Below are 17271 nucleotides of genomic sequence, written 5' to 3'. Positions count from 1 at the left end.
AAAGTATATTTAAAATAGATATAAAATGATCTATGAAAAGGAAAAATTAGAATATTTTAAATACTAATTGTTATGAATTTTATTTTATATTTAATTATTATTTAAAATTACATTATAATTATTGTTTTGAATATATGTAATCTTGCCTCAGGCCCCTGAAAGGGTTGGCACGACACTGTCTATGATACAAGACATAGTAGATATGTCAAAGTCAGTTGGTTACGTTTTTAAGTATGTATCTCGATCTTTACTATCCCAGGTTGATGTAATGGCAAAAACAGCTAGAACTGATAGGAAAAACTGTGTAATATTTTGGTGCTTTTAAATAAATAAGAAAAGGGGTTTAAAAAAAAAGTAAAATAGAGGAAGAAAAGAAGAAAAAGAAGCAGTTGAAAAAAAAAGATAATCCAATGGGTCACGGCCCAATAACCCGATTACCGAGTCGAACTCGCGCTGTAAAAATCCTTGTTATTTTTTGTGCGTAAGATTAGGGCTCATCTTTTCTCTGTGTGCTTTCTCTCTCTTAGAATCGTCACATCCCTCGAAGTAGATCGGTAATGGCGGTTCTCGGACTCTAAGAAAGCTTTCATCAACCATTCTCCATTCTCTATCAATCAATCCATCACTTGGTAAATCAAAATCTCAAAGGATTTGTCAGGTCTTTCTTAATGGTTCACGGTTCTAGATTCATCTCTTTCTATCTCTCTTGGGTGTGCAGGAAATCGATTTGGGATTTTAGGTAATGGAGGCGAAGGCTCCTCGACCAAGGGGCAGACCGAGAAAACGGCAGAGACCAGAGGATGATAATCGAACAACAACGCCGCGTAGTAATGGGAATCGAGGGAAGAAGCAGGCTTTAGAAGTGGAGGCAGCGGTGGCGATATCTCTTCTGGGTCGTTATGTGCTGAAAGATTTCGGTAACGATGGAACGTTTCTAGGGAAGATAGTGTCTTACGAGACTGGCTTATACAGAGTGGAATACGAAGATGGTGATTTTGAGGATATGGAAACTTCTGATCTTCGTCCTTTCCTTATTGAGGATGATACTGATGAGAAGCTCTGCATTAGAAGGAGTAAGCTAGACAAACTCATAGTAAAGAAGGAGGAGAAAAAGAAAAAAAATCACAAAGGGGTTGTTGAGCTACAAAGTCATGTCAAGGCAACTTCCGAGGCAGATGCTGATTCAGATTCCTCTGATTCTGAAGATGAGAGAGGTTCTGTTTTGAGAATGAGGGTCCCGTTGTTCTGCCTCTCGATTTACCTCCTTCCTCACAAACAATTGCTATCCCGGAGGAAGCTGTTGTGCATCTCTTGTCTGTTTACGGCTTCTTAAGGTCCTTCAGTTTTCAGCTGTATATCTGCCTGTTTGAACTGGATGATTTTGTGGGAGCGTTGAAATTCTCAGGACCAAATTCGTTGTTGGATTCTGTTCATGTGGCCTTGCTGCGGGCATTGAAAGCTCATCTTGAGAGGCTCTCCGCAGACGACTCTGACCTTGCTTCAAAATGCTTGAAGTAAGTGCAAATTTATATTTTATAGCTTTGGTGTAAATTTCCCTTATTTTTGAATGTTTCTGTTTTACCTTCCGGATATTTGTAGCTAATGGTATTTGCTCGTTTCATTGTGTTACAATCATCTTACGAAATAGCATATTAGGTTATTGAGTATCTGAACTACAAGGATTCTACGTATTTGCATATTGTTTAACTATTAGTTTGTTCACCTCAAGCTCAAGAATTGTGTTTATCATTTAATGCCTAGTCACCCAAACCTTTTATAGCTGTTAGTAGGAAGTTTTTTTTTTGGCGGTGGTTATAGAGGAAGGGACTTTCCCTTTTCTACCAGTACAAATAGATGAAAGAGCCTATTGTAGGATGCCCACCTGTTTAGTTGATAGCATTACAAATTTTTTGTTGCTTTGCCGTCTGCAGGTGCATTGATTGGGGCTTGCTCGATGTGCTAACTTGGCCTGTTTATTTGGTTCACTACTTAACTGCAATGGGACATGCAAGTGGGCCTCAGTGGAATTGGTTTTACAAATTTGTCCTGGAAATGGAGTATTATTCTTTACCCGTTGGGGTGAAATTGAAGATCCTACAAATTCTTTGTGATGATATCTTCGATGTAATAGATCTAAGAAGCGAAATAGATGCCCGTGAAGAATCTGAAATTGGATTTGATCCTGATAAAATTGCCACCAATCTTCCTGAAAACATACCTAGACGGGTCCAACCTAGATTCTATAAAGCCTCAGCTTGCATGGAGAAAGGGGCTATTGATATGGTCCCAGTAAAGCATGGGATAAGCTCAGCAAACGTGTCTAAAAATTTAGGTTCAAATGAAGTTAACTCAGATATGGATGAAAACAGCGATGAATGTAGGATTTGTGGAATGGATGGGACGTTGCTTTGTTGTGATGGATGTCCTTTAGCATATCACTCAAGATGCATTGGTGTGGTGAAAATGTATATACCAGACGGGCCATGGTTTTGTCCAGAGTGCTCTATCAACAAAAAGGGGCCGAAGATTGCTCATGGAACCTCACTTAGAGGAGCTGTACAGTTTGGAATGGATCCTCATGGGCGGTTCTTCTTGGGTACTTGCAATCACTTGCTGGTGTATGTTTTCGATGCCTTAACTCATAGATGTTTTGTTTTGCATTTAATTGGAGTTAAAGATCTGATCTTTCAATTTTATGCCCCTGCATGAATCGTTATTTATTTAAGACTGACTAGTTTCTAGACAAATATTTGCCAACCTGTTCCCGGCAAGAGGCTAGAACACTTAAATTGCTTTAATTTTCTTTCTCTGACACTGATGAGCATTCTCCTTTTCTGAAGTTTAACTTTTATCTTAAATCACAGGCTTAACGTATCTGTCAATGGAGATACAACTGTAAAGTACTACAACGTCAATGACTTATCAAAAGTTGTACGAGTGCTTTTATCAGCATCAAGCCATGCGCTAGAATATCTGGATATCTGCAAAGCGATCGCCCAATACTGGGAACTTCCGGAAGGTATTATTATCTCTTTGAGGGAAAGATATATTGGTTTAAAGGATAAAGTGGATGCCAAGGTTTCGGAGATCAAGTCCGATAGTGCAAATATTTCCAGTAGGAATGACATCCAAACTGTCTATGACCTCCCGGAATCGGCTTTGAGTAATACTCGCAATGAAATTATAGGAGGTTCAAGTGGAATGCATGAGAAGAAATTGGCTGCTGGTGTTACATGCTCCGGCTTGTTATTTAAACCCCAAGCATACAATAATCATTACACAAACGGGGCGTTGGCTGTATCGGCTGCTGCCACTTTGGCTGATCTAACATCAGAGAAAGCCCATGAACCTGATCTTCGCAAGTACAGTTCTGCCAAGAAAGCTGCATCAAATAACATCTTAGTGCAGATGAAAGCATTTTCATTAGTAGCTAGCTTCACGTTTCTTCTGGCCAAGTCCTGATAAAAAGGAAATTACCAGAGAGAGGTGTGGTTGGTGTCATTCTTGCAAACTCACATCTGCAAGCAAGAGAGGATGCATGTTAAATGCAGCTGTATCGGGTGCCACCAAGGGTGCTATGAAGATCTTCAGTGGACTTTTTCCTCTAAGGAATGGGGATGGAATGCTTTCAAGTATTGCAGCATATGCTCAATATCTAGAGGAAAGCTTGCGTGGTCTGACTGCTGGACCATTTCTCAGTGAAATTCTCAGAAAACAGTGGCGTAAGCAGGTAGAGGAAGCCTCAACATGCAAAGCCCTAAAAGCACTCCTACTTGAAGTGAGTAGTTCTTTATTATAATTTTCGTGGTTAAAACACTTGTTATGTACTCTCCTCTTCGTTTCTTAAAACGTTGGAGCACTCTTGGTCTATTTTTCTCTAGATTAAATATGTTTGTCGACACTATATTATGATATACTAATGCTATATTTTTGGTTGTCACATCGAATTTATCTTGTTCTCAACATCTCTATGTGGGTTGTTTATCTTGGTTGCAGCTTGAAGTAAATATTTGCAGTATTGCTCTGTCAACCGATTGGTTTAAACTGATGGACGATTGGTTGATCGAACTCTCTATGTTCCCAAGTGCTCCACTTACTGTTGTGGTTGCACAGAAACGTGGACCTGGTAGGAGGAGGCAAAGGAACCAGGCTGAAGTTACAGCTGAAGGTTCTGAAGATGATAGCTTTACTTGGTGGAGAGGAGGGAAGTTATCAAAAGTTATACTTTCGAAAGCAGTTTTGTCACAGCCAGCGATAAGGAAAGCAGCTTGTCAAGGTATACTTGTTTGTTTATGTCTTTTATACTTGCTACAATTCTTACCTATTTTTATCATTCATAAGCATATGGAGAGTTTATTCAATTTTCCGATTGCCCTATTGATGACGCCACACTGAAAATCCTAATTTATGCCCCTAAATTATTATTCTTTGCTTCGTATTAGGCGGTTCTAAAAAGATATCTGTATTTAGTTATGGTGATGCTTCTTACATCCCTAAGAGAAGCAGGCGGTCTATTTGGAAAGCTGCAGTTGAAAGTAGTAAGAACATATCTCAGCTTGCTCTTCAGGTTTGTGTCTATATTTTTTGGTTTCTGTTGTAGTTTGTATCTTTTTCATTGTTGCGTTTCTGAGATTCAATCAAATGTTTGGTCAGGTAAGGTATCTGGATATGAGTATAAGGTGGAGTGAACTCGTACGGCCAGAGCAAAATCTCCAGGATGTCAAAGGGCTAGAGACAGATGCCACCGTTTTTAGAAATGCTCGAATATGTGACAAAAAGACTAGTGATACCAAGGTTAGCTACGGAGTTTTCTTTGGAAATCAAAAGCATCTGCCATCACGAGTCATGAAGAATATAATCGAGGTTGAGAAAACCCAAGATGGAAATGAAAAGTATTGGTTTCAGGAAGCACGTGTTCCATCAAACAAATTATCGAAGCTGCAGAAAAAGCAGCTGAAAGCTTCCCGCACTGACTTATTTTCATATATAGCCTCAAGGAGGGACAACATGGAGAAATGTTCCTGTGCGTCATGTCATCATGATGTTCTGTTGCGGTAATCTTTTGCATTCTTTACCTCTTGAGGGCTTGTTTTGTTTTAATTTTATATCTCACTAATTTTCTCTTCCCACTATGTGACATGTTGGCAGGGATACAACAACATGGAGTTCGTGCCAAGGTCACCCTCTTACTCTTTCTAGTTTGCATTTAGTATGGTAACTAGAAATGCAAGTTGCGGGTATCTGACTCACCAAATGGATTTTGAGAAATCACCCAATTATTATTGCAGCATCTGACATGCTAACCTGATGACTTTATCTGTAGTTCTAGAAGTAACATAATTGCTATACTTGATTAGAGTTTAGATCAAGAATGAAAGATTAATCACATGTTTGGCAAGCTTGCGAGTCGGTTTTGTACTGAAGTGTGATTTATTTTGTTTTTTTTTTCTCAGGATTTTGTCACAATGAGTGCACTTGGAAATCACAACAAACAAATGGGAAAGTTGAAGTTCTGGTCACCTGCAAAAAATGCTACCTTGCAAAAACTCGTAGTCCAACTAATATCGATCACAGACAACCGACAACACCCCAGCTCACGATCACCGGACGACATCAAAATATAGTCACTCCAGTCATTAAGATTAAGCCTCCTAGTCAACAGTTACCATCCCAGAAAATACAGGAGAACCCTTCTGGAGTCAAACAAATTGCTCCTGCTTCCGCTGTTGCGTCCAATAGTCAACCGAAGACATTGTCTTGTGGAATCATGTGGAGGAAAAAGAACTTGGAGGACACAGGTGTTGATTTCAGGAAACAAAACATTCTCTTGGCTGGAAGATCAGATAAACCCAGTCTGGAACCAGTTTGTGGGCTCTGCCATCAGTCGTAAATTCATGGGTTGACGTATATTCACTGTAAAAAATGCGAAAGTAAACAGAATCATTCACTCTCAATACACATATTTCTTATTTCTTGAATGCCTCTAATGTTTTCATATCAATTTATCTGAATCTCAAATGCAGAGTGGTTCCACACTGAAGCTGTTAAGCTGGAGGAGTCACAAATTCCTGAAGTGGTTGGGTTCAAGTGTTGCAAATGTCATCGTATACGACAACCTGAATGCCCTTACATGGATCCAAAACTCAGAGAACAGAAGGAGATCAAAAGATTAGTCTTAAAGAGCCAGAAACAAAGGCAAGGAAACTCCGGGTTGGATTCTGATTCGGAAAGAATGTCAGAACAACACGACTCGAAACCTTCTACTCCTATGTTTCCATCCATGGACGCATTTTTCCATGAGGATGATCCGCTCCTGGTATCAGTTTCCAAAGTTGAACAAATCACACCAACTAATTTCGATCTTGAATGGAACACGGGCGCTTCTGCACCTGGACCTCAGAAGCTACCAGTGAGAAGACAAGCGAAACGAGAAGACTTTAATCCCGAGCCTCAGCCTATGGTGAAACCCGAAGAAGCCGAGCAAGCTTTGCCTGTTGTCTCGGACTGGGATGCGTCTGGCGAGCTACTATTCGACTGCGAGGACATGGAATTTGAACCTCAGACCTATTTATCATTGACCGAGTTGCTAACTGCCGATGATAGCAACGGTCAGTATGAGGTAAATGGGGATAAGGATGTTCCAGTAATCAGCACTCAAGGAGAAGCAACAGAAGAAGATTATGAAGAGATGGGGCCATGTCAGAGATGTTCGCTAATACATTCTCACTGTTCTCCTTGGGAGGAACCATTGTCCTTCCTCGGAAGTAGCTGGAGCTGTGGTCAGTGCCGTGAGTGGCAGTAGCAGTAGCTGGACTCCTGGAGTTGTGAGTCTCTTCCGCCAAATTGACTTACTACATTCTTTGTTTTTCCTTAACATAATGATTCGTTTCCTCAGCTGAGCTTGTAATTTCTTTATGGGTTTTTCGTGGTATATATAATGGGTACGTGTTTTCTTCATATATTTGTGTTGTGTCATGTGTCTTCGACGACATCGACATGAATAGCTTCATTAGAATGGTGTCTGTTTCTGCTAGGTACGGATTTCTTGCCCCGAAGTCAGTTCGATATTGACTGTTTTTCTTTCTTGAGAAAATAGAATTAAATAAAGAGTCACCTAAATAACTATAGTTAAACATTGATTATAAATATTTAATTTTTGATAAATTTGAAAAATTATTGATTATTGTTATAAATCATTTGGTGGACGATCCATAACCAGGCCCAGAGATACAAGTCCAAGCGCCAAAGAGGAGAGAGGAACATCAAATAGATAGTTTCCATATTTCTATTATCATGTAATATTTCCTTTATTGTATTTACCTTTTCTTTGTTGTATTAGGAAAATCTAGTTTTCCATTTATCTTATGACGGTCTATTCATGACTGTCTAAACCTTGTATAAATATAGATCTATTTGATCATTAATGAAATAAGTTTTCTCACTGATTTACAGCACGAAACTCTAAAACCCTAAGCTAAACCCGGCAGCCAAAAAATCCTAATTTCCTACGCGACTTCAAACCCTTCGTTTTCTCAAACCGTAAGGATCCAGACGACAAGTAATATATCAAATTGAAGCTCTTGACGAGACGAATCCATCTCCGCAACTCTAGTGTCGATACAATCTCAGACGCGCCCTCACGCTCCATTTCAATAAGCGCCTTCAGAAACCCTAAAACCCTAATCAAACCCAAACCGCAGCCTCTCTCTATACTTTGTTATTTTCCTGCGATTTGCTTGATCTGTTTATACTAACTTGTTTTGATTCTTTTTTTTATTTAGGTCTCTAAAACTACAAGATGTTTTCTCTCAACCTAAGACACGATCTGTTCCAGCCCGTTCCGGTCATTCAGTTCGCGATCCGACTTGTTCCTGCTCTCGGTGGTCTGGTTCTACAAACATCAAAGTTTAGGTAAAACTTTAAATACTAAGAACCCATAATTAAATTGGTTGATTGATAAAGATTGAACCCTAAAATTAAAATCTCTTTCCCTAATGAAAACCCTAGGTTAATAGATCCCAAAACTCTTTCTTGAGTAAATTGGAGCTCTCAAGTCCGATAGAGATTGTTTTAAACAATTAAAATCAAAACCCTAAAAAGTTTTGAATCTCAAAAAAAAAAAAAATCCTATGATCATCCTAATCTTTATGATCATATCGTGTCCTTAATCCCCTTGACCTATTGATCAAATCGAAAAACCCTAGAGATTGATCAACCCCTAAAAACTTAAAATTTGATCAATTTCCTAAATTAAAGTATTGAATCCGATTGCTTGTTTAATTTCTTAAAATCGAATTTGATTGTTTTAAAATCTAAAACCGTGTGAAAAGTTTCAAATTAGTATTATGATGCTTTTTCAAAAGGTTACAATTGGATTTTCTAAACTACAATAGGTCGACAATTGGTTTTTATCAAGATCGATTTTATAAAACCCTAATCCGATTTTTGATTGCTTACTTGGTTAAACTCTTAAAACGATTTTTGATTAGGAGAAACCCGATTAGGTTGATTACATGATATGCTAAGTTGATAGATTTTGATTGATGCATCATGATCATTAGGTTGCTAGAATGAATAGATTTTATAAACCATTATAAATCGACTGCCTCATGAAAACACTTAGAATATTTTTGCTAAGTTATGAATCCGGTTTACATGGCATGCATCACTAACTATATTGTATGCATCATATAGTATAATTTCGGATTGCATCAAAACATCATCTAAATACTTATTAGAAATTTTTTTTTTCTGGTCCTTGTGACATAAAGAATTTATATAAAGCCATATAAAGCTATAAAAAATTTCTAAAAGTATATATATGTTTTCAGATGTCTAAGATCAACAACTTGGATTACCAAGCCCTAAATCTCTCTGGAGATAATTATTTACAATGGGCATTGGATACAAAGATCATGTTAAGATCCAAAGACCTCGGTAAAACAATTACCGTAGGGAATTTATCTAATGATAAAGAAAAATATAAAGCGATCTAAATGATCCGCCATCACCTGATTGAGAGTCTCAAAGATCAGTATTTAACAATTGAGAATCCACTCGATCTTTGGAATGAATTAAAGCAAAGATATGATCACCAAAGAACGGTGTTGCTTCCAAAGGCTAAATACGAGTGGATGCATCTCAGGATCCAGGATTTAAAATCCATGGACAAGTATAACTCGGCATTATTTAAGATTGTTTCAAAGTTGAAACTGTGTGGAGAGATAACTAAAAAAGATATGCTTGAAAAGACATATTCTACTTTCGAGAGAAATAATATGTTGCTACAACAACAGTATCGAGAGAAAGGTTTCAAAATCTATGCAAATTTAATCTCATGCTTATTGCTTGCCAAGCAAAATAATGAATTACTGATGAGAAACAGTGAGTTGAGACCTCCATGATCTAAACCATTACCTGAAGCTCACACGGCTACAAAGGGCGAGACTAAAGTGAATCACGTCCAGTCCAGCCGTGGGCGAGAAAATAAGAAAAGCCATGGTCGAGGTTCATTTGGCCGCGGGCAAGGAGACCATAATGTGCGAGACCGCAACCGTGGGCGAGGATCGTCGTTTGGACGAGGCCATGGTCGAGGCCGGGGATCATCCCTTAAACCATCTCATTCGACCAACTCGACCAATCCGGCCAAATTAGTATGTCACAGGTGTGGTATGGGTAATCATTGGGCTAAGACTTGTAGGACTCCCAAACATTTAGTTGATCTCTATCAAGAGAGTATCAAAGGGAAGAATCCTAAAGCCCACATGATCTACAAAGATGGTGAAGATGATTTTGATCATAAAAGGATCATCAAATGGAATATGAGACTTTTGATTGTCTAAAAGAATCCAGTTGATTTGATTTTGATATTTTGACTTTTGATTTGTTTTACTTGGAATTTATTTATATGAATAAAGTTTTATTTATTTTTATTATATCTCTGAAAATAAATATACAAACTCCAAAAGTAATATATATATATATATATATATATATATATATATATATAATCCGAAATAATAATAAATATAGCAAATCATCTAAATTTTATGCATTCTTATAGAATGAAAGATAATATGAATCATTTTCATTATTAAAACTCCAATGATGAGTTTAAATGGCAAATATAGTAAGTCCAATAAAGGACCACGGCCAGGGCATTGTATCATTGCCTAAAGGGCATGATTTATATCCACCCAAGAGAAGTCCATTGAGATATCTTAAGATATAAGAATGGTTTCCATATTGAAACAATGGGTAAAGGAAACAATAGTTCCTTCAGATTTTAAAAGAAAAATCGCCCAAGGCATAGAAAGTCGAGACTATACTCCCTACTGATCTAGACTATGCTAAAGATCAGTATGATAAATGCAAAGGCCTAGGTAACCAGATTGGTTGACCCACGAAATTTATACACTTAATGGCATAAACCGGATTAGCCATCCTAGTTTAAACTTGATGCACATATTGATATTTGAAACTGGCACAAAGAGTTATCCCATAAGATCTCAAGTTGTGTAACATGTACACACGGTAAACTCAATATACTTTATTGTCTCAAGCATCACGAAATTATAACATGGTCATGAGGGGGAGTGAGGACAAATCCCGTGGTCCATGACCATACTACAAATTTGTGTACACGGATATACGGATATAACAATCTAACCGTGCAAGCCATTACCATAAGTTTATAAGCTTGGGGACAACATGAATTTACATGTATAAGGTTAATATGCATCAGGCCATATAAGTGAGCATAGATATTCCCATCTCAGATTGAATTCGGGTCATGAGTCAGACATATACCATCTTAAGAGATATTGAATTAACCACCACAGAAATATGTGCCGTCTAAGATGGAACCTCAAAAGAGGATTGGGAATATATGTTGGATATGAATATGTTTTCTCCCACGAATATCAATACCTAGAGCCGACTATGGGTGATTAATGTGGGGCCAGGTACACGGATTATATGTCTAAAGAATCCGACTATCCAACATCAGGGGGAGAAAATAATAAGCTGGTAAAAGTGATAAAAGAAATAGAATGGTATTAACCATCTCTGTCTTGGCAAGATCCTCGGACTAAGAATATGATTTAGACGTCCAAAGAAAGATCATACAAAGCTAGCTAAATGTATGCCAGACATATTAGACCCGAAAAGAATGACTAAGTCATGATAAACCAGCTTGCACTCTGAAATTGATGTCCTTGAGAGACACAATTAAGTTGCTACAGAGTCTATACAAGATAGACCAACTAGTTCCATGAATAAGAAACTGCGGATATAAAGGTGCTGAAAATAATATCAGATCCGAGTTTTATTGGAAACCATCCCAGACATAGAAAATGGTCGACCAATATAAGATACCATACAATGAGATTTGGGACGCCAAATCCTATGGTACTTAAGGTGATTTGGGACGCCAAAACACCATGGTATTAAAGGTCATAAGATTGCAATCTATTACGATTATGTCTGGAATACAGTGGAACATATACATATAAAGGATATCGATACCAATGATGTATTTAAATAGCGCGGACAAAGGTAGCCTTGAATATAAGATATAAAGAGAGGATCATAAACCCACATGAGAGTACTCATAAAGAATCCATGGGGTTCATAAAGTTATAAAGAGATTTAAAGAATCTATAGAGAAGATGAGCGTATTGGCCATATATAAAACACCATCAGATGATATAAACCAGTGTATAAATGGGTCTTGTGAGGTTAAAGAAACCGTGAGACATTGGATATGACCATATGATCTAAGGTATTCATGTTCCTACATACAACATTTAAACATAGCTGATTGCACAAGGATACTCACAAAGATCAAGAAACAGATTATAAGGAGAGATACTCCTACGTGGTGGATACTACTACATAAACTCGAAATTCATAATGTCTGGATACATAAGAAAGAAATAATGATGTAGTAAGCAGTATATTGATCACTGGATAAAAGTAATGAAGGTACCAGAAAGATGAGAAAGAAAGTTCTCAAAGAACAGCATCGTTCCTAAGCTGTTTATGGACTGAAACATTAAGCAGCTGCATATAGTATGATAGACTAAGTATTACTTAGTAAAGGAGTTGTCTAAGAACAATCCAATTCATTCCATACATACTTATAAAGAAGTTTAAATCCCTTGTGTTCGGAACCAGCCTAAAGAAAGATTAATTGGTTGATACAGATTATCTATTAGACTTCAGGAAGATCAGCTATCATATGGCAGCCCATAGGGACGTGTAAAGGTCCATACGAATAAGGCACATGGGGATCCATATACATATATGTCCGTAAGAAAGAAGTACCAATCACTATGTGTTTGGTCGAGGTCTATGACCTAATATATCTAAAAGAAGTAGATGGTCTACGGCATGGTATACTGATGGCAGGAAATGTCCTGAGAGACCGACATTCATACATAAATAAATGATACCAACACGACAACAACATCTTAGATATCAATGGTAGGTTGTGTGCGTGTGTGGACAAGGTCCATGACCTAATATATATTTCAATCCATAGAATAATCCACGACAAGAAAGGTCATGGACCACCATCAAGATATAATGTATATGGCAAGAAAGATTGATTGCCATGAATAAGGTCCGATGAGTATATTTGGTTATAGAACCATAGTTTGATGAGTTTGTGAAACTCATTGCAGTAATGATCATTGATCAAGTCATGATCTTAGATACTCATGAGATAAATTATGGACGTGTATAGACAAGGTCTATGACACAACATGGATTGACCAGATTAATACATATGGTCAATGGAATTTAAAATCAAATATCTTATTGTCCATAATGACCAGATCGTGGTATGACCATGAGACGACCCATAAGCATTTGTGGTCGAGATCCGACCAAGTAAAGTGGTCGATAATAATAAAAGAGAGACACTTCCTTGTATGGAGTATCTGTGTCTCTAAATATGTTTTTGGTCAAGGACCATAATGATCGACCAGACTATAAGATGGACGACAATAAAGGCACAGTCCGTCCATGTGTTCTTCTCATACGAAATTTCAAGAGAAAGAAGCACAAGCACTCCAAACTCACTGAAGCAACATTCAGAAGGTCATACAAGGAGATCTTCAGTGATATATTCATCAGGGGGAGTAGTGTGTGTTGTACTCTTTTTCCTTCACCATGATTTTGTCCCACTGGGTTTTCCTGGTAAGGTTTTAATGAGGCAACATTAAGCATACTACGAACCCTGAACGGTTATGGCGTCCAAGGGGGAGTGTTATAAATCATTTGGTGGACGATCTATAACCAGGCCCGGAGATAAAAGTCCAAGCGCCAAAGAGGAGAGAGGAACATCAAATAGGTAGTTTCCATATTTCTATTATCTTGTAATCTTTCCTTTATTGTATTTACTTTTCTTTATTGTATTAGGAAAATCTAGTTTTCTATTTATCTTATGACGGTCTATTCATGACGGTCTAAACCTTGTATAAATATAGATCTATTTGATCATTAATGAAATAAGTTTTCTCACTGATTTACAACAATTATATGTTTATTTTTAAAAATTGAGTTTATTTTTCTCAATCGGATTTGGTTTCTTCAACGAATCCGATCGATTTTCAGAACACTCTTTTAAGTAAGGTTCATGCAGCAAAGAAAGGCCAAAGAAAAGGCAATCTCCAAGACTCCAACTCTGTGTAAAAAGGAAAAAGAAATTCGAAGATACTCTGTTTAATATAATCAACTAGTGTTTTAAAATAATAATAATAATAACCCCACAAGCTCTACATGTATATTGAATATTATCTGTTATTTGGTACGAACGAACTCAAGAATTGAAGAAAGGAGGAACACAACAAAGCTTAAAGAAAGATCACTGAGAAAGGATAAAAGAGGATACACACCCAAAACAAAACGTGTGCATAAAGAATGCAAAATTACAATCTGTATAGATCAGAACGGGATCTACAGACCAAACTCGCAAACAGACGGACAGAGGCATTAATTAATTGGATAAAACTAGCTCACTATTACTCTGCCTCTGCAAGCCCTCTCACATCTTCTGATTTTACTCATGCATATCAGAGATGATCTTCACATCGTGAAACTGCAAGCGTTTGTCTTACCAGGTCGAATCAAAGTAAACCCGCTAAAATAGCTCCTGGATCATTAGCATCCACCGCTGGGCTAGGCGGTTGAGCTAAAGGTGCAGCTGGTACTGGCACCGCTGGAACCAGAGCTCGAGAGCCCATTGGAATGGCAATTAATTGTTCTTTAATGAATTCTTTCAACCTGTATAGACAAGGTAAGGTCAGCAAATCATGCAATGGAAAAGTTGTATTCTTATCATGAAGTTTAAGGTTAATTGTGTTAAGTGGAAGAGAAGTTTATCATACTCAAATGTTTGAGTTGAATCTCCTGGCTACTGTCAACCGCAGTTGGGTCCTGTCCGCTGGGTCTGTTTCAATCCTTGCCTGCAATTGAAGAAAAATACCGAACACTTTGAGATAGAGAAAAAAAAACACCCAGCTTGGAACTTCGGAGAAAATTACTAAATCTCACCAAACAGAGCATGGGTCTTGTGTTTTCTGAGTAGAAGGTTGTGCTTGCCACTAGATTATTAGGGTTGGGATCCTAAATCAGACCATTTTTTTGTCTATATGAAGGTAAGCATATAATCACCCGGAAACTTTTTAATAAATTATAATAGAATAGGTCCGCCCTACGGCCGGGTTATTATTATGTTTTTTTTTTCAAACTGAATAATGTTTTAGTAGTTATGTTAAGATGTGAACAAAGTACATTTTACACGTGATACAATTCATAATTATCATTTTTAATAAAAAAAAATTGAGATGTAAGATGATTGGTTAGTTAAATAAATAAATAATTCTGTCGATTTATTATGTGAGTTTATGGTATGATGAATATCTAACGTAAAAGTAGGGATCTTTTTTAATAGGAGTGAGTATTTTGATGTTATATGGGAAATCCCCAAACGTAAAGTGAATTAATATTCGTATGTTAGAGTTCGATATATGTATGTCAAACCAGTAAATACAGTTTTGCATCAATTTTTTTGTGTTATGTATTTTTAAAATAAGCTTGATATCGTAGACTCTTTGGTTCTTTCATTTTTTGAATTTTATGTGTTTATTTATTTTTAAAAAATCTTCTAGGTATTTCGGTGCATGGAAACCGAAGACAATTCATCCAAATTGGTGCTGTTATTTAAGCATATAAATGGTGACAATACTCCTAGCAGTTATGAAAATAAACATTTTTCTATTGGTTTTGAAAATTACACATCCAAAACAGTTGCAAAATCCTCATCGGTTTGTTGCCATTCCAATCACTTCGATACAAAGTATAGTAGGTACCAGTGAATATATAATGGATTGGTATATAGATAGATGATGATTTTGAAATCCTAGTAAAGAGATTCTAACTCTGCCTTCGGTTAAAAACAATCTATATGTAACATTATACAGAAGAAACGGACCAGATACATTGTTACTATGTAGTGGAGGGATAGAACTGAAAGTTAAGATTATGGGGCAAAAAATAACGTTTATTTAGTATGGGGTCAGAAATACAAAGAAAAACAAATCCCAAAATTCTCAAAAACAATGGGCGTCGTTTTGAGTTTCCAATTTTAACAAAATGCACGTTGTTTTATGTTTTTGGTATCGGAAACATTGTTGAAACAAACGTTTTCCTTCTCCTCAGACTTCAATAAAAAGAAAATTCATAAACGCCGTCATTTAGTAAAGAGACCTCCAACTTTATCCTCTTCCAATTTTCACAGACAAATTAAAAATCATAAATAGATCCGGAGATTGTTGGTCGTCACACTGTCTTTTTCGAGAAGATTTGATGGCTACGTTTGTAAACTCCCCGACGGCGCTCGTTGACTGGGACAGCCACCGGTACGATGTTCTTCACCTCCTCTCTTCCCTTCCACATCCGCATATAAAGCGCCGCTTTTTGACGACTCCGACTTGGAATCGGATCTCGATCAAGAGCGTTGAGTTGATTTATTGGCGGATCTCCATATCTTTCGCATGATGGAGAGGTAAAGAGAGAAATCTCCCATTTATTTATAGGGAACCAACACTGCCTCTCAGATCTAAGCGACGCTTTCAAGACCCGTGAAGAGTGAATCAATGAAAGTAAACACGAAACATTTACTTGAACCGTTTCGGATGGTGAGAAGAAGCTCAAACGGCATCGGTCGCCGTCGCAGGAAGAGAGACTTGTTTGCATCCGTATTAGGGTTAGGATATCTATTTGATTGGGCCAAATACAGATTCAAAATTCTCAGTCCAAATCCACAAAACGTGAATGAAGTCCATCAAGGATAGAATAAATGAAACGACCCTTTTTTAACCTGACAAGTGTCGACTTCTGGAGACTTGAGTTTGTGACATGGCGTCTGACGTGTCAACAGGAGAGAAACAACTCTTCTTTATATATATAGATTAAAAGAGATACTTACAAGCCCGGGGCATATAGTTGTTGGGTCAATTAATTAAGCCTATGGGCTGTAAAATTAATTGACAAGTCGGTGAATACAAATGGGCCATATAGTGGCCTTATTGTTAAATGATGAGAAGGGAGTAGAGTACCACATCGGTTGTGTGACTGATTTTGGAGTAGTATATATATGTCTTTGTGACATGAGATGTTAAACAAGTTGAGAGAGGAGAAGGATCCCCACGCGCACGCCGCCGCCGCCATCCGGTCCGGGCGCGGGTCTTGGCCGCCGGCGCGATAAGACTACTTTTTTGGACCAAGTTAATTCTCAAAAAACAACATGCATTTTATTTTGAAACGATAAGTAGTTTGTCTAGAAAATAAAAACGACATGCAGTTTATCCTCTCGAGATAAGATCGAGAAGAACGAGTCTTGAGGAATAAGTTTTCGAAACTCAACTTCCCTCGATCTCCGCGAGATTTCTGTCCACGTGCAGAGACTGTTGCGAAAAGTGGCTCGCTTCCGTCTCTTTGAATAGTGGTCTCCTCCTCAATCATTTTTCACTTACTTTTTCACATCGATATCACAGCAAAAATCCCTTAGCGTAAGTCTTTAGTTTCGAGAGTGTTTCGTAGCATTTATAGTTCGATAGTGCATTCACGAGTGAAGCGTGAATCGTCGCCATGGTTTTATCCTGGGACTCTATATTCGTACAGTCCCGGAGCGAATATAAAGAGTTAAGGAAAGAGATATCATGATCTTTTGTGAAAACGTTTACCGTTCCGGTTTTATTTCGT

At 37.5% G+C, this 17271-nt stretch overlaps 1 protein-coding gene and 1 long non-coding RNA gene across 2 annotated transcripts; one reads left to right on the top strand and one right to left on the bottom strand.

Annotated features, from left to right (window-relative positions):
* Positions 1–742: 742 nt before the first annotated feature.
* LOC108841365 (DDT domain-containing protein PTM-like) lies at positions 743–6802 on the top strand. The gene is given in 11 exon segments (XM_018614128.2): positions 743–1217; positions 1220–1514; positions 1932–2618; positions 2865–3432; positions 3434–3778; positions 3997–4276; positions 4443–4567; positions 4654–5054; positions 5149–5177; positions 5454–5930; positions 6024–6802. Coding segments are annotated over 11 exon segments (4461 nt in total).
* A 7076-nt stretch (positions 6803–13878) lies between these two features.
* LOC108841141 (uncharacterized) lies at positions 13879–16513 on the bottom strand. Its single transcript, XR_008937955.1, has 4 exons — positions 16496–16513; positions 14560–14631; positions 14394–14471; positions 13879–14289 (listed from the first exon to the last, which is right to left on the bottom strand). It is a non-coding gene; the product is annotated as an uncharacterized LOC108841141 (long non-coding RNA).
* Between the last annotated feature and the right edge of the window lie 758 nt (positions 16514–17271).

This window comes from Raphanus sativus, chromosome 2 (genome assembly GCF_000801105.2).
Source record: "Raphanus sativus cultivar WK10039 chromosome 2, ASM80110v3, whole genome shotgun sequence".
NCBI classification, from domain to species: domain Eukaryota; kingdom Viridiplantae; phylum Streptophyta; class Magnoliopsida; order Brassicales; family Brassicaceae; genus Raphanus; species Raphanus sativus.
Note: the sequence above shows the minus strand (reverse complement) of the source record. Positions and strands in the feature narration are given on the sequence as shown.